This window comes from Chiroxiphia lanceolata, chromosome W (genome assembly GCF_009829145.1).
Source record: "Chiroxiphia lanceolata isolate bChiLan1 chromosome W, bChiLan1.pri, whole genome shotgun sequence".
NCBI classification, from domain to species: Eukaryota; Metazoa; Chordata; class Aves; order Passeriformes; family Pipridae; genus Chiroxiphia; species Chiroxiphia lanceolata.
In genome coordinates, this window is record NC_045670.1 from 11,526,340 (window position 1) to 11,551,847 (window position 25,508).

The 25,508-nt window shown below is 44.0% G+C and overlaps 1 protein-coding gene across 1 annotated transcript in view; it reads right to left on the minus strand.

Annotated features, from left to right (window-relative positions):
• LOC116780040 (5'-AMP-activated protein kinase catalytic subunit alpha-1-like) overlaps positions 1–24,881 on the minus strand; it is a 37,906-nt gene extending 13,025 nt beyond the window's left edge. Inside the window, exons 1-2 of the mRNA XM_032674549.1 lie at positions 24,764–24,881; positions 1,161–1,302 (exon numbers count right to left, since the gene is read on the minus strand). Of these exons, the coding sequence (XP_032530440.1) occupies positions 1,161–1,302; positions 24,764–24,866 (245 nt within the window). The 5' untranslated portion in view covers positions 24,867–24,881. The remainder of the gene's footprint in view (positions 1–1,160; positions 1,303–24,763) is intronic.
• Between the last annotated feature and the right edge of the window lie 627 nt (positions 24,882–25,508).

Here is a 25,508-nt window from a genome sequence, read left to right on the forward strand (position 1 = left end):
GAAAATTCGTCCCATAATTCCCCGAGAAAGAAATTGCAACCTAAAACCTGTTAAACTGACTTAAAGGTTCAGCAGCACCAGAAGCACACATCCCTGTTCCACCCCAAATATCTCAATTGGTACGCTAATACTTCCTATTTTGTTTTAGCTACAGGTATGTACTTTGGACTCATTCATGAATTCTAACTGGCAGCACTAGTAGCTCTGCAGCCAGACAAATCAGCTCAATAGTCTTCTGAAAACTGACCCACTGAAGAAGTCAGTGTGATCTGACACAATCCAATTTAGCTCCAGTATAAGTGCTGTTGCCAAATGAGTGCATAGGGATGGCATATGTCAGTGAAAGCACGGTCTTAAGAAAAGACTGACAATAAAGAAAACCTAAACTCCAACACCACAATTAACAGCGAAAGTCACCCACATTCTAGATGTGCCCTGCTAGATGTGCAGGTTGACTTTATAGGAAAAGTAAAAAAGTCAATAGCATTTATAGTTTATTTCCTCAGACCAGATACAAGGCGTCTACTCTGGGACATATTTAATTGTACTCTAAACTCTGCTGATGAGCTACTGATCAAACAGATGTAAATAGGCACACTGTAAATATCACATTTATTCAGTTAAGCGGTAACAGCTATATTGAAGACTTCTGAAATATGAGATTGCATTTAACAGACTGCACATCTTTCAGAAAAACCTTGCAGAGTACCATCTACATAGGAAAAACAGGGCACTGACCAACACATCACTAAAAAATATTTTGAGTAAAGAAAATACAATAAATTTACTATATAACTACCCTTTACAATCTTGTTCTGAACTCAGTTTCTAAGCAGAAAGAAAGATCAAACATAACCAGAAAAAAGAAAATGGAAGCAGCAGATAAAAAAACTGAGATGGATGTTACTATAAGCTGCTACCTTCTATATACCTGCCCAAAGAATTTGTAAGTCAAGATCTAATGGAAGACCTCTGCCCTGCAGAAAAATCAGTTTTGTGAAAATGCATTACAAAGTACACCAAAAATGGTTACATAGTTGAAAACTGGTTACTTTCCTAAAAATGTACTGCTAATAACATTGCTCTTTAAACATGTTTCAGATCAGTGAGAGCAAGGGATTACTGTTTAAATAGATTTGATCATAGCAAGCAAAACTTACAGCTTAATTATATGAGGATGTCTGAAGAGTTTGAGGTTCTGGATCTCCCTGCGGATTTTTCCTACAACATCAAGGCTGCGAATCTTCTGTCGATTTAGGATCTTCACTGCAACTTTATGCCCAGTTAATTCATGTTTACCAACTGCAAGAAACAAGGCCAAGAAATACCACAGTTATGATGTAAGAATTCCACATTATCCCCATTGTCTGGTAGAAAACCAGATGGCATGTCATTTCTTCTACTCTAATTTCTCCCACAATTCTATCATTAGAAGATGAACTGGATATGTAGGAACAAACCTTAAATCTAACCCTCAGAAGTCTTGCAGCATGACTATGTCTCCCAGGGGCTTGGGTAAGGGACATTACTGGAAAACTCTCCAGCCTATTAAGGCCCTCTGATTACTATCTGTTATTGGTTCTCAAACTGGCAGTGACAAAATAATAAAGAGAAGTCCAAGGGCAAGCAAAAAAGACTTCAGGGCCCTGGGACGATTGGTAGAGAGATCAGGAGCACAGGTAGTGATTTCCTTGACCCTTTCAGTAACACAGAATAATATTGATAAGAATAGACAGATCCATCAGGTCAATGAGTGGCTCGGAGGTTGGTGTAATCAAAAATATTTGGGGTTTTTTGACCATGGGATGATCTACTCAACGTCTGGTCTACAGACACCAGATAGGATGCACCTATTTCAGAGGGAAAAAAGTTCTAGCACAGGAGTCAGCAGGGCTCGTTGATAGAGTTTTAAACTGGCTTGGAAGGGGGAAAGGGACAAAATCAGGCTTGTCAGTGATGTGATGGGATGGTGTGACAAAACTTGAAGAAACCAGCATATATGGAATCCCTCAATCTGCCTCAAGAGGTGTTGTCTACAATGGACCACGCCTGAAATGTTTCTACACTAATGCCACAGCGTGAGGAACAAACAAGAGGAGCTCGAAGCTTTGGCCCAGTCACAGAGATTGGGCATAATTGGCATAAGTAAAACCTGGTGGGATGAGACCTGTGACTGGAGTGCCCTGTTGGATGGTTACAGGCTCTTCAGGAGGGATGGGCAGGGCAGAAGAGGCAGAGGGGTGACACTATGTAATAGAAGGGTTAGAATGTCTGGAGCTCACAGTTGGCAACGGCACAGTTGGGAGCCTCTGGGTAAGAATCAAGGGGCAAACAAATAATGCAGATGTTACCGTGGGAGTCTGCTATAGACCTCCCAGCCAGGATGACGACGCTGATGAATTATTCTTTGAGGAACTAAGGGATACCACCAAATCAACTGTCCTTGTCCTTATGGGGGACTTCAACTTACCAGAAATTAACTGGGAGCATCACACAGCTGGTACAACCCAGAACAGAGGATTCCTAAAAAATCTGAATGACAACTTTATGGCACAGGTCCTAAGGGAGCCGACTCAGAAAGATTCCCTCCTTGATCTGCTGCTTGTCAGTATGCAGAATGATGCTACCTTTTACCATAAAATGATTTCTCCCACTACTCTTTAGAAAAAGTGATGTTCATAGGTGTGTACTCTTCACATGATCAATAACTACAAAGCAGCCTAAAAGAACACCCAACTTAAACCAAATAAGGTAGACAGAGGGGTATTATAGAAATAGAGCAATAAGGCAGATTATTAGCCCTTCAAGTTAATTTTATTTGATGAAATATTAATAGGATTAATGTTTAATAACATGTTAAAATTATAACAGTAGCTCCACCACAACAGCCCTTTTTGGTACCCATTGTAAGGGCATAAGGAGTTCAAGATAATGACAGATTTGATTGGGATGTACTAGATGGAATTTATAGCTGTTATTGCAGTTTAGTTAGTCATGAGCAGGCTTGCTTACCTGACTATATATTAGAGTCTAGTACTCATTAGTGGCCACTTTTCGCTTTCACTGCTCCTGTAGTGCTATGTTGCTCATCACCTCACTCTGCTATGCCTGAGAGCATTCTGATAACAGCAATGGTTTGTGTGTTGATTACAGAATTCAATCCCGACAGGGTGTAGAATCCCAGAAGATAAGGGGCTAATGTGTATGTCTCAAACACCAATAGCCAGATGGCTGTAGAGTCAACCAAGGATTGTTGGTAATAACCAAGGATTCTTGTTAATAACACGCTGTGAGAAAGAACAAGATGTGGCTGGAGAAGGGGTCATGCGGAGGTAGGGCAGCACTTTTCTGGAACAAACATCCTTGTTCTAGTTCATGGAGATAAGCACAACACAGTAGAGTGTAAGCGCAGGAATGAGGTCAAGGAGTGGGCATGGAGGGGGATCAAGACCACCAAAAACCCCTGAAGTCTCCGACCCATTTCCAGAAAGGCCTGAAAGAATGGACTGTGCATGTGGACTAATTTACATAGAAAGAGAGAAACCTATCTTTGGGGCAGGGAAATCTATCCATAAAAAGGTACCCCCCCCCAAGCCTGGGGGATGCCCCCAGGGGCCTGGATATCCCATCACTTGGATCAACACTGGAACTAGGACTGGTGATCTTTTTCTCTCTTTCTTTCTCTCTCATCCTCTTTAATTCATCTCTTCCTGACATACCAATTTCCACGCCAAGTGTGTAATTTGCTAAGAAAACTTTGTGAGTTTTTGCAGTCCCTCTGACTTTTGTTGTTCCTTTCAATCATGAGCATTTATGAATCTTGGCTGCTCCCTTCCCCTTAAGGGTGGAAGGCCACACAGGGTAGCAGTAACAAGAAGTATCAAAATGCAGCTTTTGAGAGAGGTGCCTGCCTCACTAAAACCCTTGATTAGATCAGCAGTCACAAATGCTACGGGTGATGTAGGTGCCCTAGCAAATACCTTGAAGGAAACTGGGGTTGTAACTTTGGGACGATCTGTGCAGGTGGTGAATAAAGGAAAGCCAGCAAAACCAAAAGGAGTTACATCACAGATGATGATGAAACAAATGTGGGATGATTTCATACAAACCGGCATACCATGATCAGAAATAAATGGGATTAAAACATCAGAAATGTTCCGCCAACAGCAAAAGTTAGCACCTATGCAAAAAAACCAACCACCCCACTCCCACCCCCAACTGCCATCTCAAGGCAAAGTACTACCTGAAAAATGCCAAAATGGCAGAAATGAAGGTTTGGCAGGTGTAGCAGGATCCTCTGCCTTGATAGGTCTTATTTGTCTTGGGCCTAAAATCTGGTCAGAGAAATGCAAACAATGCAAGCTGTCTGCGGTGAGTTACCAGTGGTGCCATGGTATTGCTTTTAGTGTTGAATTATGCTAAAAACCAGTCTGGTTCACCAAACTACAAACACACATCCTGCTCTTTTAAGCACAATTTGACAGATAAGCTGCTGGTTGGCCTGGAATATGCGACTGGCAATCAAACATTTTATAAATATAAAAGCCCAGTCCAACTTTTATATGGCAGATTCTTCCACATACTTTCCTGAAGCATGTGGAGCTTCTCCCATGAAGCAGGGGCAGCTTTTCATGGTCACTCCCCAGGGCTTAAGTGAAGGAGAGAGATCTGCCCACGATCATTGTGTGGTGAGTTACAACTATCTCAATGATTGTTTCTTTTTGCTAGTGTTGTGGTTTAGATTTTCTTACTGAATTTTTCCATGCCACCACGCTGGGGTGCCGGTCACGGAGGAGCAGGGGGAGAAGATGGAGGTTCCCACGAGAACTGAGGCAGGATCCCTGGAACGAAATCCTGCAGGAACTGGGGGGAATAAAAAGGGCCAGTAGTTCCACTTTCGCTCTCTCGCTTCTGGGACGGAACCTGGGAGGTCCCTGACTGCCGTCGCCCCTTAACTTTCGCTGTCAGTCGTCCAAGTCGAGGCACCCATCCCATGCTCCAGGTACGAGCACTGATCCGCATACCAGTGCTTCCCCTGCCAGCACAGTCATCACTTCTGCCACTTTTCGACTGCCAGCACAGCCACTGCTGCCCTCTGACCGCCGGCGTAGTCACCACTTCTGCCAGCTGCCCAACTGCTGCTGCCTTTCAACTGCCACCACTTTTCGACCACCAGTGCAGCCACCGCCTTTGCCGGCTGCCCATCCGCCATCGCAGTTGCCAGCTTCCTGCCACCACCGCCACTGTTGTCGCTTCCATGTGGCAGTTGCTCCACCACCATTGTTGCTCGCACGGTCACATTTCTGCCCAGGCTACAGTGGGACCACATGACCGCATCAAGACTGCATTGCTGCCTTGGTGGCGCAGAGGTGAAAGAGTGATTTTTGGGTGACATTTTCTCTGTTATTGTTTGGTTGTTGTTTTGTTCTCCGTTTTTGGTAAAACTTATTCGTTTCTACAGTTTACTCGAACGCCTCATAATTTCAAATTTTTGTAATTTGGAGGGAGGGGTTTCAATTCCATTGGAGGTCCCGCCTCCTGGGACACACTGTCTATAAACCAAGACAGCTAGCTTTGATACAATTGCTTTAATATAATTGCTTTGCCATAGTGCACTATACTGTGGGAGGCAATTGAGCTGTGGACAGCTTGGGCCCTGAATTTGAGTGGTTGCAGCTGTGAAGTTGTGAAGGAATGTAAACAGTGAAGATGAGAAGCTGGACAGGGAGGACAGAGCTGCGGGGCAGCTGGGGTAGCCAGAGAGCCTGGACTGTTTGCTGAGTCACCCTGAGTTGCAGAAGCTGTAGAGCAGCCAATCTTAAGATGTGTATGTAGTAAGGGCACCAATGGTGGTGAAACACGCTGGCTAGGGGAGACTATAAATTGGCCATGTTTGTATGAAATAAAGGCTTTCCTGTGTGAAATCCCAGTGTGGTGCCCATCCCGACAATGACACTATCTTACACTAAGTATACTACTAGTAGTTTTTAGCTTTTATACTGTGTAGTAAATAATTCTGATTAAGATAATTTTTCTGTTTATTTGCCTGTTCATTTGTCATAATAAATAATTCATTTTATATAAATATATCTGATTTGCCATCATTAAAACCTGTGGGACAAAGTAGTTCAATCACACCTCTATAATTCCTTAAATTCAAACCGTTGCTGTAATCTGAGGCTGAGATTGGATCCAGCCACACCCAGGCTCCTCTCTGAGAAGGAGTTTAGAAAGCAAGGGGGTCCTTTCTGCACCTGGTAGCTCAACGAGAGGGCTTCTCTAATAAACTTTATCTAAGCCTTCCACTGTGTCATGGTTTGAGAACCCCAAAATCCAATTCCCTAGTCCAAACCCTCTCCCTCATCTCAGCCCAGTGTGAGATGGTTTTCCAGACACCACACGAGACTCAAAATGGGGGAAAGGGATTATATATTACATCATCATCATCATGGCTGGGCTTCGCGAACGAAGATTTGGGAAGGCTTTATCCACATATATTACAATGACTGTACAAAATAAATACTACAATACATTATATACAATCTTAGCTATCTCTACCATGACATAAAATTATTTACAATGGATCAAATCTCTTCTCCCTTCCAAATAAAAGTCCAGGAGGGAAGAAGGAAAAGATCCTTTCTGCTTTCAGAGCAGCAGTCTCTAAGGCAGCAGGTTCTCTCTGTCTCTCTCTTTCATGCAGCAGCTGTAGCTGGATCTCTGCCAGTACACACAAGGGGGTATCCAAGCCCCCTCGGCCACTTGTCTCCAAGCGAGGGTCTTATCTTCCATGGGTTACGTTCACCCGGACAAGGTCGTTTCACCACGGTCATATCAACGAAGCTCAGGGGTCTTCGTGATGGCCCGTATCTTCAGGGGATTCAAGCCCCTTTGCAGAGCTCTGTGCTCTGTCTCAAGCAGCGGGGGGGGGGCCAAGGTCATCCCCCTCCGCATTCCTTCTCGGAGTTTTTCAGCTCCTTTCTGCAGTGCTGTAGCACTTCAAGACTCAAGTAAGAGTTCATCATCCTCTCTCTCGGAGGTCTCAGAGGGGTTTGGGGTTTTGTTTCAGTTCTTACCCCAACTTTCTCTCTCTCTCTGTAGAGTCTAATTCTCTCTCTGCTGCTGGCTCTCTCTCGGCTCTCTCTTCCAGGAGTTCTCTCTGTGTTGCTGCATGCCTGTTGTTGCTGCTTGGTCTTATCTCTTCTGGTTCTCTGCCACTTTCTCTGTCCACTGCTGTTCTGCCGCCGCTTTTCAGTATCTCTTGCTGCGGCTCACAGTGGAGAAACATCCCCCGGCTCAGTTACAGACACAGTCCAGTCTTACAGTGTTCCAAGTCCCTGCAGCCCCCAACCGGGGCTGGGGGGGCCAGAGCCCCCCAGGGGGCTCCTGCCCCTTCTCCTCGTGGCCTCAGAACATGGCTACCTCTCCAACAACAACTACCACTACCTTCTCTTCTGTTCTGCTTGTGATATGTTTATATTTTGCAAAAGCACTCATTGGCTCAACCAAACCCCAAGGGTCACCACCCCCTGGGGATTTACCATTTTATAACTTCAGGGGGAAAACTGTTTCCCCCCACCACACACTGAAACAAGAAGCCAGGTCCAAAAGAGTTAACTGAGAAATCTGGGCCTGCTAAGGAGCTAACAACATCTAAATGATCTGTGCTCCTTCTCTTCTACCTACTGACCAAAACTTAAAAGAATGGTAAAAAAAACATATAATAGGCCTAGAGGTAATAAATTAGAATGCAATAAGATAAAGTAGACATTTGAATAGGAGAAACAGGCCTGGAGCCAAGGTTTTCTCCAAGCTTCAGTGAGTGGGTCGAGAACAATAGAAAAGAAGGAAGGTCAAGCTGAGGAAGATGAGATTAAGCCCCCAGACCCATGGGAGGAAGAGTGGATGTACAACCAAAATTCAGGGTCAAGAGAAGCACCACCCCAAGCCCCACCTGAGCTCCATCTATACTCCACCTGTTATTAATATGTATAGATAGATGTTGTAATCACATGAATATGCATTTAATCATATATGAAAATTGTATAAAAACTACTGATTTTGTGCGAAACCTTGGAGCAAGTTCTTTGTGGTGCAAACCACACTTGCTCCCGGCACTGTCAATAAATAATACCTTTGCTGCTCAAAGATCCAAAAGACTGTGAAGAGTTCTTTATACCGGATTTTTCAGATTCACCACTCCTCCCCGCGACAGCAGGTCCCCCAAAATTGCCACCACTGTATCCTCTTATTGTGAGAGGGAACCAATGTCCCTATGTTCCTTTAACTATAAAGTGGTGGTCTGGGGAGATATTACATGTGTTAGCTCTGGTGAATACAGTAGTTGAGGTTACTGTATTATATAGTGATATTGCTAATAAAGAAGCCACTTCACAGATCTGTGGACTGAGGGGAAATCTAACCTCTGCCCTCCGAGCTAAGGTTACCTTAACAATAGGAAATGCCACTCCATTTACCACAACAATGTTAACTGCCCCAGTTAAAAAAAATCTATCTTGGGTATTGATATGTTGGCAGGACAAACAGTTGAAACTTTAAACAGTCACTGTGCTGGTTTAAAGGTAAACCAGCAGGGGAAATGAACTCAACTCAAAAGAGAGATTATAAGTCAGAATAATAATTTAATAAAATAATACAGTAAGTACAATTATACAGACAAACAATTGGTTTTAACCCACAAAGCCCAAATATATAACCCAGCACCCTGGGGCATGAACAGAGTGGTGTTCTTTGGCCCCCCTGAGTCCAAAGTAAAAGGAGAGGGAAAAACCTGTTGGTGAGAGTGCTGTTGCAGTCTGGTCAAGAGTGGTGGTCGCAGTCTGGTTGAGAGCGGTGATCTGCAGTCTTCCTCTGGATCCCACGAGTGGTTCCAAAAGTCCCAAGACTCCAAGATTATATATTCTCCAGTTCAGGCAGGAATGCTCAGTACTTCCCTCAGGGCGGGGGGGTTTCTTAATGGGCGTGAGGACAAAAACACCCTTCTATCTCGCAGGCCTCTTAGCACTTAGTTTGTAGCCTGATGAGTCAGGCTGCTCTGGGCAGAGGGTGCGAATAGTCTATTGACAACAGTTTCTGGAAAATGGCATGGAAGGCTATAGAATACACAGTTTTGGGTTACACCCATCCAGTGATGAACTGGGCCCAGCTGTTCTAACTAGGACAGTCACTTCTGCTTCGGGACTTTGCAAGTGGAATTTATAAGAGTCTTGGGCTGATTCTCCAAGTGGGATCCTGTTGTGCTGCCTGTGCCTGCCAAAGTGGTAACTGCAAAACAATATCATATTCCCTGGGGGAAAACAGAAAATTACTCAAACCATTCAGGCACTTCAACAAGTGTGAATTGTTAAGGAAACCATGACTACTTTTAACAATCCTATTTGGTAGCCTGTTAAAAAACCAGATGGCACTTGGAGAATGACTGTAGATTATAGAGAATTGAATAAAGTCATCTCCCCCTTGCAGTTACAGTGCCAGACATGGTTACCCTCATAGAAAAAATAAGCAAGTATTTACAACCCTGGAAGGTGGTGATAGATCTTGCTAATGCTTTCTGTTCTGTTGCCATTCACATTTATAAAGTATGTGCACGTAATTGTACTGTTTGTACTCAGTTACATTTAAGGACATTATATAGGACATGGGCAAAGATAAAACAGGGTCAGCGAGCCTCGAATATGTGGCAGGTCAATTACATTGCCCCCCTGCCCGCGTCAAGAGGGTGGTGATATGTATTCACCACTGTGGATACAGCATCAGGACAATTTTTTTGCTAAACCCACCAAATATGCTAATCAACATAACACAAAGCACTAGAACAACTCATTCTTCAATATGGACCTCGTCACCAAATGCAAAGTGACCAAGGGACACACTTTAGTGGACATAACTTCCAAGATTGGGCTGAAGGGCTAGTGATAGAGTGAATATTCCACATTGCCTACCATCTCCAAGCTAACAGCTTGACTGAAAGAATGAATGAAATGTTGAAGAAACAATTAAAAAAAGCTAACCAGTACTAAAACTTTACAACAGTGGCATTCACATCTTACTAAAGCAGGGCTTTCTTGTTAAACAGCTGGAGTATTCATAATCAAACATCCTATGATCAGATCGCAACACATCCAGTACAAAACATGGCAGACTGAATTTCTTCCAGATGGTATCTCTTCCAAAATATTACCTAGAGGGCAAAGGAAACTGTTTACACCAGCAGATTGCATGGTGGGACTGCAACCTAATAGTCTAGACATGAAGATTCATAGAATAACCCCCTTGAATGTCATATGGTTCTGTACCCCAACTTCTCTTATTTTACATCCTCTGTTGATATCAGATTCTCAAGTTCTTGTATTTGGGGTATCTTCAATGAATAACTGTGCTTTTTCTAGAGGAGATAGCATTTGAACAGTGTTACTGGTGTCACAAACCCAACATCAAATTGAAACTCTTCAATCTGTATGGGCAATTACCCCACATCAGGTTATCAAACCTAGAACAACAGTAGTTGAAGGAGCTGGAGCAACAGTATATGTATTACAGGAAGGAAATTACATTCCTGTTTTCCTCCCTTAACACAAGGTTGGTTCATCATGCTTTGTAGTCTTGTACTACAAGTACGTGCACTGGATATATTTCTGTGAGATCAACATGCAAATACTTGGATTCAGTTGGCCTCTACTGTAACTAATTTGTCTGCCTTTTGTATTGAGGGAGGATAAACAGCTGCAGATCTCTTGAAAACGTTTCATTGGTGCGCCAATCCCAATAGCTATATTACAGAATTATACCATGTAAGTGCTTTTGATATTAATGTTCCTCATTGTTATTCTTTCTGAGTAGGTAATGACTGTATGCCAAGGAACATTACAAAATCAGGTGGTGGTGGACTGTCTCCTTCTTCAACACCATAAACACTGCTCCAATTTTGAAGGCATGTGTTGCTTCAATGTAACTGATGAATCAGCCACCATAGAGGACAACATTCAACATCTCCAGGACTTACTGCATCAAATGAAACAATCTACTGGTGGTGCTTGGCCAGCTGAATGGTTTAATTCCCTGGCAGGATGAGTGAGTGTAATGGATGAGAACTTAACTGAGAATTGACCCCTGCTCATGACTATGAGAAACATGATAAAGTATGTCTTTGAAAAAGTGTATTCGATAAAGTATATAATTGTTATGACTATATGTTGGGGAAAGGTAGGAAACGTGTGCAGCTGTTCCATGACCTCCACATTTGGCCATGTCAGGGCACCTGGCCAATGCTCTAGGTATGGCCAACTTCAAGATCATGAGAAACTGCATGTCCACACGGATGGATAGTTGCAGACCTGGCATAAAGTTGGTTTTGTTTCTAAGCGTATAAAAAGCGGGACCCTCTTGTAGTCGATCTGAAGCCTCACCTATGGGTGGACACGTCACGTAGGAATTCTCCCAGTTACCAGAGACTCCTGGCATCAGTTGCAATGGGGTTTCCCAGCTGAAGTGTGGGCCTGGATGTTGAGCATTAGGTGGTAAGTGGTGACATATTTCTTCTTAATCACTGTTCTCTCTCTCTACACAGTAATGATTTGATGCAATGCTAATTTCCATTTGTACTATATATATATCCCATTCATTTTACTGTGTTTGTTTAATAAACTGTTCATATTATACAATGACTAGTCTGCAGTTGCTTTGTTGAGTACCCTGCCTGTCTGCAAAACAGTGGGACACCTGATTCAAAGCACTATTGTGACGAACCTAGTGGCCTTCTATGATGGAGTGACTATATCAGTGGACAAGAGAAGGGCTACAGATGTCATTTATCTGGACTTCTGTAAAGCCTTTGACACAGTTCCCTAAAACATCCTTCACTCCAAATTGTAGAGTGATGGATTTGATGGGGAGATGCATAAGAAAGTGGTTGGACGGTCACATCCAGAGGGTCGTGGTCAACAGCTCAGAGTCCCAATGGACATCAGTGACAAGTGGTGTCCCTCAGGGGTCTGTATTGGGACCAGTGTTTTTTAATATCTTCATTAATGACATAGACAAAGGGATCGAGTGCACCCTCAGCAAGTTTGCAGATGACACCAAGCTGAGTGGTGCAGTTGACAAACCTGAAGGACAGGATACCATCCAGAGGGACCTGGACAAGTGCAAGAAGTGGGCCCATGTGTAACAGACAGATAACATACAAATGCCAAAAATTATGTTTCGCCATTGTTTCTGCCTGTCAAAAACTTCCTACCAAAACTTCTGTGTCAGTTTTCCACCAGAAGTTCTCACCAAAGTTTCCCACTGGAGTTTTCCTGCCAAAAGATCCTGGTATTGTCCATCCTTATCATATCTCTACGAACATCTGAACAGGGCTACGTGCCAAAACACTACAGACTACCTCCTTTGAACACTATAAAAGCTGAAGAGAAATTTGGGAAGATCAGGGAAAGAGGAGTGGGAAAGACAATTGGCTTTACCAGTTGAGAGTTTCTCCCCGCCTCGCCCTCACCTTTTTTCTCCTGCCACCGAAAGCTGCCTGCCCGTCACCAGAGACTGAACCTCTGCCGTCTGGAATTGGACCAGGATCCTCCGTGCTACCCCACGTGAGTTTTTTCCACCCCAACCCTATTTCACAAGCCTGAGACAGGGTCAGTGTGAGTGACGGCGTGAGTTGCGGAGAAGCCCACATCCTGGTTGCATTCCAGACCTCCTGCAACTAAAGAGATAACATCACTGAAAAGAGGTGGAGCCAGAGAAAAAAAAACGGCGAAAACTGTTTCTTTCTCTCCCTCTGCCCCCCCCACTCCACAAGTCAGCGTGGACGAATAGGTAGTTTTTTGGTGGTAATCTTTTTTCTATGCTTCTAAAAAGTAATCTTAGCATTTTCTAACCTTTTCTTATTTTTTCCTCTTTCTCTTCGCATCTCTTAGCAATTAATAAAAACAGTTTTGGCATCAACAGTTAACTTGTATGAGTTTTAATTTTGCTCAAGGGAACATTCGAATATAAAAATTCTTTCTGCAATATTTTAGCAGATTGTAACATTTCTTTTGGCGCAGCGAGCAGGGTACCCTTAAGCAAAACTGTTTATTCCAAAACCTGATAATTGCTAATTTTTATGATCGATCATTCTGTGATAGGAAAATCAGAGTAAGGTACCTTACCTACCTTTCTTACCTACCTTTCTCCCTACCTTACCTCCTTACCTTACCTACCTTTCCTCCTTCCTTACCAACCTCCCTTACCTTCTCTTCCCTTCCTTTTTTTTTTGACTTTATGACTGTGTGACTTAAGGACTTTGAATTTACAAATTATTTGTTTGTTTGTTTGTTTTTTGTTTTGTTTTGTTTTTTGAAGTTAATGTGCACATTGTAATTTAGTGCTTTCTGGGGAGAAAGGGGTGAAATTCTGGAAAGTAACTTTTACGAGGGGCCCCCCAGATAAGTTCACCCCGGTTTTGGTTGTAACGTAACTTTTTTAAGAGGTAACTCTCTGGAGGAAGGAGCGAGACTTTGGGAAATTTGCTGTAACTTTTAAGAGGGGCTCTCCAGAGAAGATCGCTCCGAATTTGTGAGGTAACTTTTTTAAGAGGGGTCTTTCCAGGGAGAGGAGTGAAGAACTTTGGAAATTTGCTGTAACTTTTAAGAGGAACCCCCTGGAGACGTATTCACTCCGAATTTGTGGTAACATGGAACATAATGTGCAAGCTCTTACTAATTTGCTAGATGAATTTGGTGCCAGGCCATCTCCTCAGGGAATGGAATGGGCACAGGATAATTGGTGTAATATTCAAGCAATTGTTGATCGAATCTCTACCCTGCGGGCAGGGGCGAGAAAAGGTAAAGGAAAACCTATCGCTTTTTCAATATTAGGTGCAGCTGTAATAACTGCAATTAACAACAAAGAACAGCAGAAAAAAGCTCACATGAAAGTGGTTAACTCACTGCAAGAATCCATTGTCTTTGCAGATGCAGTTGGAGGAACAAAAGGCTACTGCCACTGTCCTCCAGGAAGAGATAAGGAATGAAAGGGCTTCGAGAGGAGTTGTATGCAAGATTAATGAGAGAAGCTAAAAAAGAGTCAAAACTGGAATAATCTAAAGAAATATACCCTCTCTCTGACTTAAAACCTTTGCGTGATCAAGTTGAAAAGCTGTCGGTGTCTCTCCATCCCCTAATTAAAACAGAATACACATATGAGGGCTCGGATGACGACACACCTCAAATAACTACAAAAGAAATCCCTTATACAGCAACTGAATTAGCTAAGTTAAAAAAGGAATATAGCAGAACCCCTAAAGAATCTGAGACTGAGTATGTTTGGAGAGTTTCTCTTACTGGGGGTGATCAAATTTTGTTATCAGAAAAAGAGGCTGAAGGGTTTTGGGGAGCTGGAGTTTTCCTGACTACAGGAGATAATTGGGCACCCTGGTCCCTTACCCAAAGAGCAGCCTACTGGGCTGGAGGTCTCAACCCCTTGGAAAGGGGAGATCCTCTGGCTATAGTGGGAAATGTTAATCAGATTGTAGAAAGTGTTCAAAAGGCTACTTGTTTACAAATGATGTATGATAGAGAATTAACACCAAGACGTGAATCCCCCATGATGCTGCCTGTAGATCCTGAAAGAATGATACCCCTTATCAGAGGACTCCCTGAGGCTATGAAGCCTATTGGCATTCAGCTAAAAGGACAAATAGAAAGTCTCACCAAAGGGGAAAGAACTGCAGCCGCTTTAGAAGCAGCTTTAACCCCCAGTCATTACCTTAAAGAAAATAAGATTTGGACCTGGGGAGAAGTGGCACAAGAATTAATTAATTATGGAAGAAAATATGGTCCAGTACCCTCAATTACTACTTATACTAAATCAATTCGCCGCACAGAATGCAAGAGTACTCCAGCAAACCTCAGAAAGGTAACATTCTCCTCTGGACAAGGAGGACCCACTAACACTGGGGGATACAGGGAAAAAAGGAATGCCCTGTGGATTGCGGGCTTGCAAAAGGGAATCCCAAAATCCCTAATGGATGGCCAACCCACAGATAAATTAGAGATATTAATTCAAGAATGGCCAGTAAAAGAGGAATCCCTGAAAGCTGTCCCTGCTACAGCCCCTGCCCTGGAAGAGTCACAGAAAGGGGAGGGATCACAGCAAGGGGAGGTGACAGGAAACTCCTCTCTTCGTCCTCAGTAGGTAAGCCGGGGACGAAGGTTGGTTTTACATTAGACGGCTTACCAAAAATTCTAAAGGAGATTTGTTAATAACTTTTCCTATTGGCCCCTGCAGAACTCCTGTAACTTTTTTGATAGACACTGGTGCTCAGGTATCTGCCCTGAAAATTGAAGATGCATCTGCATGTGGAATCACTCCCTCACGTAAAGGCATATTTGTCGCAGATGCTTTCGGGAACATACAACCCCAAATAACAGCAAAGGTAAGATGCTGGTTACCAGGGGAGGAGAAAGCAGTTGAAACCCTAATGATTTTGGGTAAACTTCCTACCAATTTACTGGGACTAGACCTCCTGAAGGGAAGGTCTTGGACTGATGAGGAAGGAAACATATGGGCTTTTGGAAAAGAAATCCCACATCTGTGTTTACTAAGTCCTGCCCCTGCTCTTCCTCCCTCCCTAGTAACCAATGTCAAACCTTACCCCTTACCCTTGGGAGCAAGGGAAGGAATCACTCCAGTTATTGGAGATTTAAAAGAAAAAGGAATAGTGATTGCAACACATTCTCCTTATAACTCGCCTCTGTGGCCTGTTCGTAAGCCAAATGGCAATTGGAGGCTAACGGTAGACTACCGACGTCTTAATGCAAATACGGGACCCCTTACTGCAGCAGTCCCAAATATAGCTGAGTTAATAGCAACCATCCAAGAACAAGCCCATCAAATCATGGCCACTATTGACATCAAAGATATGTTTTTTATGGTTTCCCTGCAGGAACAGGATCAAGAACGCTTTGCTTTCACATGGGAGGGCCAGCAATACACTTTTACCCATCTCCCACAAGGATTTAAACACTCACCCACTCTAGCACATCATGCACTGGCACAGGAACTGTCACTCATTCCTCCTACACCAGGAGTAAAAGTGTACCAATATATTGATGACATTTTAGTAGCAGGAAATGAGATTGCACCTGTGCAAACAACCCAAAGAGACATTATCAGGCATCTTGAGTCCCTGGACTTACATATCCCTCCTGAAAAGGTACAACCTCCTTCACAAGAAGTAAAATTCCTAGGCATTTGGTGGAAAGGAGGAATGGTTTGTATTCCCCCAGACACACTTACCTGCCTAGACCAACTTAAAACACCAGAAAATAAAAAAGATTTGCAGCATGCTTTAGGCCTGTTGATTTTTTGGAGAAAACACATCCCTGATTTTTCAATAATTGCACGGCCCTTACATGATTTATTGTGGAAAAAAGCAAAGTGGGATTGGACCCCCCTTCACGATGAAGCCCTACAACTCCTGATTTTTGAGGCTAACACATACCACTCATTAGGCCCCATACACCCTACTGATCCAGTACAAATTGAGTGGGGATTTGCAAGCTCTGGACTGTCCATACACTTATGGCAGAAAGGACCTGATGGCCCCACCAGACCTATAGGGTTTTATTCACACAGTTTCAAAGATGCTGAAAAACGATATTCTATCTGGGAAAAAAGCTTATTTGTGGTGAGTATTGCTTTTCGTGAAACAGAAAAAATTATCTGTCAGCAACCTCTAATTTTAAGGGGACCCTTTAAAGTCATCAAGCCTGCTTTGGCAGGAACCCCACCCCCTGACGGGGTGGCCCAACGAGCTACTGTTCAGAAATGGGGTGCACCATTTTTCAGGTAACAGAGGGAACTCGCAAAAATCTTCCCTTACAAGATGAGGTAACTTTAAATTGCACAGCTGATTCTCCACCTTCTGTGATTGAAGCAGCACCCCCATACTCAGAACAATTGCAGAATGTGTGGTTTACTGATGCCTCAGCTAAATGGGAAGGTAAAGTTTGGAAATATCATGCTGTAGCTTTACAAGTACCCACAGGAGACAAAATAATAACTGAAGGAGAAGGCAGTGCACAGGTAGGAGAATTAGTAGCAGTTTGGAGTGTATTTAATCATGAAACCGAGACCTCTGACTCTGTATATGATTACACTGATTCTTTTGCTGTGTTCAAAGGGTGTACCGAGTGGCTCCCCTTCTGGGAGAACAATGACTGGGAAGTAAACAGAGTCCCTGTTTGGCAAAAAGAGAAATGGCAAGAAATTCTTGCTATAGCAAAGAAAGGGAATTTTTTAGTTGGATGGGTAGCCTCTCATCAAGAAAATGAAACTCCAGCTAACCACTGGAACAACAAAGTAGATGAACTGGCCAGATTAGCCCCTCTAAGTGTAAAATCTCCCGCAGAGAACTGGGACAGACTGAGTGGTTGCATTTAAAGAGACAGCACACAGGAGCACAAGATCTATACAGAGAAGCAGGGGATGGCCAGTAACTGGAGAGATGTGCTGTTCCTGCATATCCTCATGTGAACAGTGCAGAACCCGACTCGAGCGTCACCCTTTAGAACAACCCCTGTTACATATCAGAGACAGAAAAGGGCTGTGGGACACATGGCAGACTATATTGGACCCTTTCGAAAGTCTGAGGGAAAACAGTATGTGTTAGTGGGAGTGGAAGTCAGGTCAGGATTAGTGCAAGCAGAAGCTTTCCTGCGAGCAACCAGTACAAACACTCTAGAAGCTCTTAAAATGTGGTTCAGTTTTTTCCCAAAACCTGTATCTATTCAATCAGATAACGGATCACACTTCACAGCTACCATCGTCCAGGAGTGGGCCAAGGAAGAAGGAATCCAGTGGATATTTCACACACCATATTATCCACAAGCAAATGGCATAGTGGAAAGAACAAATGGCCTGCTTAAACGATTTCTAAAACCTCAGAAATCCAACTGGACTACACGACTATGGAATGCTGTAAAAATGGTAAATGACAGATGGGGAGTGAATGGCTGTCCCAGGCTCACCGCTTTTTATCCACAGCCTCCCTCCCTGATACCAGTAACATCAAAACCTGAGAATAATCAGAAACCCTCTCACTTTCCTGGACAACCTGTATTAGTGGAACTACCTACTGTAGGAGCTGTACCAATGATACTGACCATGCCCTTGAACATATACACCTGGAAAGCAAAAGATGCTTATGGCAAAGAACACAAAATAAGCTCTCGGTGGATTGTTCCTACATTTTAATATTGGGCCCTAAAAGGGGCCAGACAGACCTTTTTCTTTTCTTTTACAGGTAACTGCCCAAGGGAGAAAAGTATTCAGAACTGTGAATGAATAATCTCAGATTTGGACTATGGTTCAGTTTAGGTAACTGTAATTTGTTAGTTATGTTTGTATGGTTATTTACCTTGTACATGTGCTCAGCAGAACAGGTTGTTAAAAATGAAAAACAAAAGAACCTTGCCTGGGAACTAGTCAAAGGGTTTGCAAAAATATGGAATCATACCGATCAAGGTATATGTGTATCTTTACCTGAGTCTGCTGAACAAGGATTGCGATTTTTTATGATACCTTTGAATTTATCTTTTGTTTTTAACATGGCTAGTGTGACAGCCCCATTGCCCCTACCCGAAAAATGGACCAGCAAGACCAACGGAGCCCAACTACTAAAGGTACCCCTATAATGCATGGTCTTTACCAAACTTACACCCCACCTCCTAATATAACTCAAGACTGGATGTCACGCACCAAATATTGTAAAACAATACGTCCAAAGGTAAATGTAACCATCTTATCTCAAATTGAATCCCCTCATCCATCTATTACATCAAGTAAAGGGGAATTTGAACCTGGAATAATAACCTTTGAGGAATATAATGCTAGACAACCCTGTCTTATTTACACATGTGATCCTCTCTTTGACCCATTATACTCACCAGATGTATACGAAAGTAAATATGACACAGTTTTTAGTCCTTCCTGGTGTGTACAACTTCCTAATATAACAAATATAACTCCAATTAACCGGAAAAACTTAATGTGGGCATGGTCTGTACAAGCATTTTTTAAATCCAAATTTACAGAACCCAAATTTGCCGTGCCTCAGGTAGAAGAAAGTCCTTTATTCAATTGCTCAAAGGTTATAACATGTAAAGAAGGACCAGGAAATCCCCCAGAAACATGGTTTGCACTCAGAATTAGAACTTTAATAAGAGATATGTGTACTTGTTGGAGATACCCTTCAAAAGGCTGGAGAAATCAGGATGAATCCTGTAACTCGACCTACAAATATCTTCTTAATCACTGTGGAGTTCCCTACACCCACTACCCAATCCATGGTACTCCAATAAATACTAAACCAAAAATCACCATCCTTGACCATGCAGACAATACTGACTGTAAAACTGCAAAATATATAGCCCCTCTGGGAATGGCTTGGGGATGCTCTGATGGAAAGTTTTATTCACATTTGTCATTAGAGCAGCATGCTGGACTTAGGTGTGCCCCTGGAATTCCCTCTCTCTGCCCCAGACGTGTCTTTACTTTCACTAAAGTGTCTAAAGAATGTCAGCATCGCAGTGTTATTCCCTCTCCAAAAACAACACAAAGGCCAAAATGGGCAATTAAAGGAGTTGATCTTCCAGATTATTACACCACTGGGCAAAAAGCATCCCTTTTTCTTGAGAATTTCTTTACCCCCTATGTCACCTTAAAAAGACACCAATTTGTATTAGAAGACATTACCTGGCAATTGTTTTAAGCAATTGGACACAACATGCATTTGGAGAATTAAACAATCAAGTCCAGCAAACTACTAAGATGACATTGCAAAACAGATTAGCATTAGATATGTTACTGTTAAAAGAACAAGGTGTTTGTGGAATGTTAAAATTATCAGAAACCGAATGCTGTGTAACAATTTATAATGCTTCAACCTCCATTGAGGAGGCACGAGCAACAATGAGAGAAATAAGTAATCACACTAGAAATTTGTTTTATGCAATGCAACCACCAGAAGTGTTAGATGGAACATGGGTTACCAACATCCTAGAGTCTTTTGGACTTACGGGATGGGGAAAATGGATAGCACAAATTGGAATAACAATTGTCATTGGAATTTTGTTCCATATTGCCGGCATTGGCCTGGTTAAATGCATGATAAACCGCTTGCTTGTTTCTTTCTCCCCCTCTGTTCGCTATATTCGCATTACCACCACTGAAGAAAATTACCTCGATGTACCGAGAAGCAATGTCGAATCACGGGGTGGAGTGTAACAGACAGATAACATGCAAATGCCAAAAATTATGTTTCGCCATTGTTTCTGCCTGTCAAAAACTTCCTACCAAAACTTCTGTGTCAGTTTTCCACCAGAAGTTCTCACCAAAGTTTCCCACTGGAGTTTTCCTGCCAAAAGATCCTGGTATTGTCCATCCTTATCATATCTCTACGAACATCTGAACAGGGCTACGTGCCAAAACACTACAGACTACCTCCTTTGAACACAATAAAAGCTGAAGAGAAATTTGGGAAGATCAGGGAAAGAGGAGTGGGAAAGACAATTGGCTTTACCAGCTGAGAGTTTCTCCCCGCCTTGCCCTCACCTTTTTTCTCCTGCCACCGAAAGCTGCCTGCCCGTCACCAGAGACTGAACCTCTGCCATCTGGAATTGGACCAGGATCCTCCGTGCTACCCCACGTGAGTTTTTTCCACCCCAACCCTATTTCACAAGCCTGAGACAGGGCGTGAGTTGCGGAGAAGCCCACATCCTGGCTGCATTCCAGACCTCCTGCAACTAAAGAGATAACATCACTGAAAAGAGGTGGAGCCAGAGAAAAAAAACGGCGAAAACTGTTTCTTTCTCTCCCTCTGCCCCCCCCACTCCACAAGTCAGCGTGGACGAATAGGTAGTTTTTTGGTGGTAATCTTTTTTCTATGCTTCTAAAAAGTAATCTTAGCATTTTCTAACCTTTTCTTATTTTTTCCTCTTTCTCTTTGCATCTCTTAGCAATTAATAAAAACAGTTTTGGCATCAACAGTTAACTTGTATGAGTTTTAATTTTGCTCAAGGGAACATTCGAATATAAAAATTCTTTCTGCAATATTTTAGCAGATTGTAACACCATGGAAATCTCATGAGATTTAATAAGACCAAGTGCAAGGTGTGCACTTGCAGCCCAGAAAGCCAACCGTGTCCTGGGCTGCAGCAAAATACCATGGGCAGCAGGGCATGGGAGGTGATTCTGCCCTTCTGCTCTGCTCTCATGAGACCACACCTGCAGTGCTGCATCCAGCTCTGGGGTCCCCAGCACAGGAAGGACATCAACCTGTTGGAGCAAGAGGAGGCCACAAAGATGATTAGAGGGATAGAGCACCTCTCCTATGAGGAAGGGCTGAGAGAATTGGTATTGTTCAGCCTGGACAAGGGAAGGCTTTGGGGTGACCTAACTGTGGTCTTCCAGTACCTGAAGGAAGCCAACAAGAAAGATGGAGAAGGACTTTTTACAAGAGCATGTAGTGACAGGACAGGAGGGAATGGCTTCAAACTGAGAGTAGGTTTAGATTAGATATTAGGAAGAAATTCTTTACTGTGAGGGTGGTGAGACACTGGAACAGGTTGTCCAGAGAGGTTGTGGCATCCATCCCTGGAAGTGTTCAAGGCCAGATTGGATGGGGTTTGGAGCAACCTGGTGTAGTGAAAGGTGTCCCTGTCCACGGCAAGGGGGTTGGCACTAGATGGTCTTTAAGGTCCCTTCCAACCCAGAGCATTCTATGATTTTATGATTGTATGAATATGTTTATTCCTTTTTCTATATGTGTTTATTACATGCCCCTGTAAATGACACTACCCTACACCCAACAAGTTCAAATGGACACCTCCAGCTTTGCCAGCCCCAGTGGAAACTGTCCCTTGAGCAAGAGGGTGGAACGTGGAAAAATAACAGAAGATTGACAATGAGGATTGCAAACATGCTCAAGTGACCTGCAGCTGAGGTGTAGAAAAATACATATCATGTTAATTGTTGTTTAACCTTGTGTGTTTGACAAATAGAACATCTGCATTTAGATAAAATAGGCCTGTGATAAACTTAAGAGGCACCCTACCAAACATGCTGATTCCTGCCCTGCAATAGGAAAGACCAAAGCACAGTGGTAAACTATGTTTGTGCAAATCCGTGATAAACAGGTGAAAACAGCAGGGTCAGTGATCCTCCAAGCCTGGACTGAGCTCTGTGGTGCCTTCATCCCTGCTCGTGTGCCTCTGCCCAGGTGTTACTTTGGGGATCTCCTAGTTGATGAGGTAATGAAAATAAATATACTCTTTGCACTTCAGCTGTGATTTTGTGGTTGTTCCTGCATCCTATCTATGCTGGCTCACACACTGCTCCCCATTGGCTGGGGGTGGTGGAGTCACTTTATAAGCCGGCCCTGAAAAAAACCAACCAGGAGTCAACAGGCTTTAGTCTCAAGATATTCTTCTACTGCTTTCCTAGATAGTTTTAGAGTCAAATATATTCCTATCTTCTATAGCATGCTAGAAGTTAAGAAGCAACTTCCAGGTATGATTTGGTTCTACTATTATGCAGAGCACTGTCCAGGACATCACTTTCAATTTCTAGAGAAGAAAATCTATGCTCTTCACTCACTTTCTTCAATCATACAAAGAGATGCCCCTAATCCAATGCTAATTCTGGGAGAAAGAATTTAAACTTAAAGGAGGAAAATTTGAAATGAAACATGGTAACAGACTGCTGAAACATTAGTCATTTCTTCAGAACACGCCAACAGTTGAAAGAGCTTGTACAAAGAATGTACAATAGAAACATCTACACTGAAAAAAAGATATCATGTTAAAAGACAGCTAACACATTGGATACAACAGGTTTTTTACTGGTTATACTAGGTACATGAGCAATCCACTAGGTTAACCATAAAAAAACCCACAAACTTATTTTAAGAATACAACCTGAATCTGGTCTAACTCATTTATGAAACAGTTTTCAATTTGCATACCCCAATATTTCAACAACTCTCACAAACAACACAACAGGAATAGTTTAAGATAATACAGAGTTTTTTCACCTGTGGTGAATGGCATCAAGGGAGAGTTTAATTTCTATTTTATTTCTACTAGGCTTCAAGTTTACTGCAAGGCATCTGCACCCCTACTGGGAAAAGCTGTTTAAGTCTGTGCTGAAAAAGAGCCCCTTTGAAAATCACTGGTCAACCGTTTTTAGCACAGTCTTTTCACATCTGTGTCAGATGTGTTGCTCATCATGGCTGGGCTTCGCGAACGAAGATTTGGGAAGGCTTTATCCACATTTGTTACAGGCACGTTGGTGACTTATGAGGCCAATACGTGACAGACATATCCGGTTGCAAAAGGCACAACAGAAACACTCCTTAGATGGTGTATTCCGCAAGACATGGTTCTTCCTGCGTTGCCTTTTCTCCTCGAGAGTGATCCTGCGTGTGTTCTCAAAGGCTTCCGCAGCGTTATAGATGCTGTGTCTCCAGGCCTCCCGATTTGAGGCCAGAGTGGACCAATTATGGTGATCAATATGGCCAAGGCTGAGATGTTGTTTCAGGGAGTCCTTGAATCTTTTCTTCGGGGCTCCTCTCTTGCGGCAGCCAGTGGCAAGTTCACCATAGAGCAAGATCTTAGGGAGGCGGTGGTCCTTCATCCTGGAGACGTGCCCTGCCCATCGCAGCTGTGTTCTCATCAGCATGGCCTCTACACTTGTGACTGCTGCTTGCTCAAGAACAGATGTATTGGTCACATAATCTGACCAGTGGATGTTTAAGATTGTACGGAGGCAGCGCTGATGGAAGCGTTCTAGGAGACGCAGGTTGATGTGTTGCTAGTTAATCCAATAATCTCAGGCCCATCTTTTTATGCTTATTTCTCCCCTTATAGAGGGAGAAAGCTTGTCTTCCTTATAAGGGCATCAAGTATTAATATTTGTGCAGCAAAGCATACAGACAGCTCAAGAATTAAGACTGCCTACTTTCATTACATATCCGATGATGTTTTAAATAAATGCAGTATAATTAGCTTCCAAGAATTGTTTCCGTAAATACAGAAGAGAAAAATTTTGCTCCTCCAGCGATTATTTCCCATTGCAAGTCCCAATCCCCGAGAGGTCAACTAATACAACTCCCCTTTCCTGAAAGACGTTCACAGCATACCAGACGCTATTTCCACACCACCACGCCCGGTCGACGGCATTCAGAATGTAGCCCCTGGCCGCCACCCTGTAGCCACCGCGTCTGGGGGCGAGGCTCCAGTTAACAGCCTTCTCGCGGTTGCCCCAAAAACACGTCAACCCTATAGTCGCTCTCCCCACCCCCTTTCCCACCCCCTCACCCCCGTAGGCCCCCGGTGCTAGGGCCGCCATATCCCGGTGACCTACCTGGCTTGGCGGGTACGGCCGGGTACCGCCCCCAACGAAACTCAGACCCCCTACTCCCACCCCCGCCCCCCCAGCACTGAGCGGAAAACAGAGCGGGACCAAGCCCGAACTAGGGCGGCAGCCCAGCCCCAAAACGCCCCCTAGCCCCGGGCAGGCCTCAACGGTCACCTGACCCCAGCCCCAGAGGACCGGCTATCGTGAGGCGGCCGCAGGCGGCCGCGTCCCTCAGCCGGCAACGGAGACTCCGCTGGTCGGCCCAAAATACCCCCCCAGCGCGCTACCTCCGCAGCCATGCCACTCCGTGGGGAAGGCGAAGGCCCCACTCCTCGTCACTCACCCTTGACTTTGCCGAAGGTACCGACGCCGAGCGTGTCGCCCAGGATATAGTGCCCAATCTTCACCCGTCCGTGTTCGTGCTTCTGCTTATCCGCCGCCGCCATCTTGAGCCAAGGGCCGAGCCTGCTCTAAGCGCGGGCCCGTGCCACAGTACTAGCGGAGGAGGAGCAACCCACCCAAAACCTGGAAGTGAACTCAGCATTTATCACTTTCCTGCCCTCCCCGGGAACAAACCTTTGCTGTTCGGTGGGGCAGGGCTAGGTGGGGTTAGCGGCGCCCTGAGGGGCGAGGCTTCTGCAGGCAGGCCCTGCCGGCAGGGCAAGGCGGCAGGATGGGAGAAACAGTCCCCGAAGGTTGTGGGGCAGAGTAAGGGGGCCGGGGCGTTTTTACGCCACCACCTTCCCCGAAAAATACTGGAGATTCACATGGATTTCGGGAACGGGGGGAAAGGCGGGCGCAGGGCGCACTCAGCGGCGGTGTTCCCCTCAGCACCGGCGCAGTGCGAGGACCTGGCCTAGGGCTACCGGTGTCAAGAAGCGGCATCGCCTGGAAGCTGAAGCCTCTCGTGTTGCTGGCTGGCACTGCAATCACCCGCGAGGCCTGTGTCCGCAGGCAGCGGGAAGCTAGGGCTAAGCGTTCCCCACAGCACGGGTTGCCCTTCCCGATGCTAAAGTGAGGAGATGTGTCGAACATAGGCATACTTTTAACTGAGAAATCGTGATATCACAATGAGATTGATAGGCTGT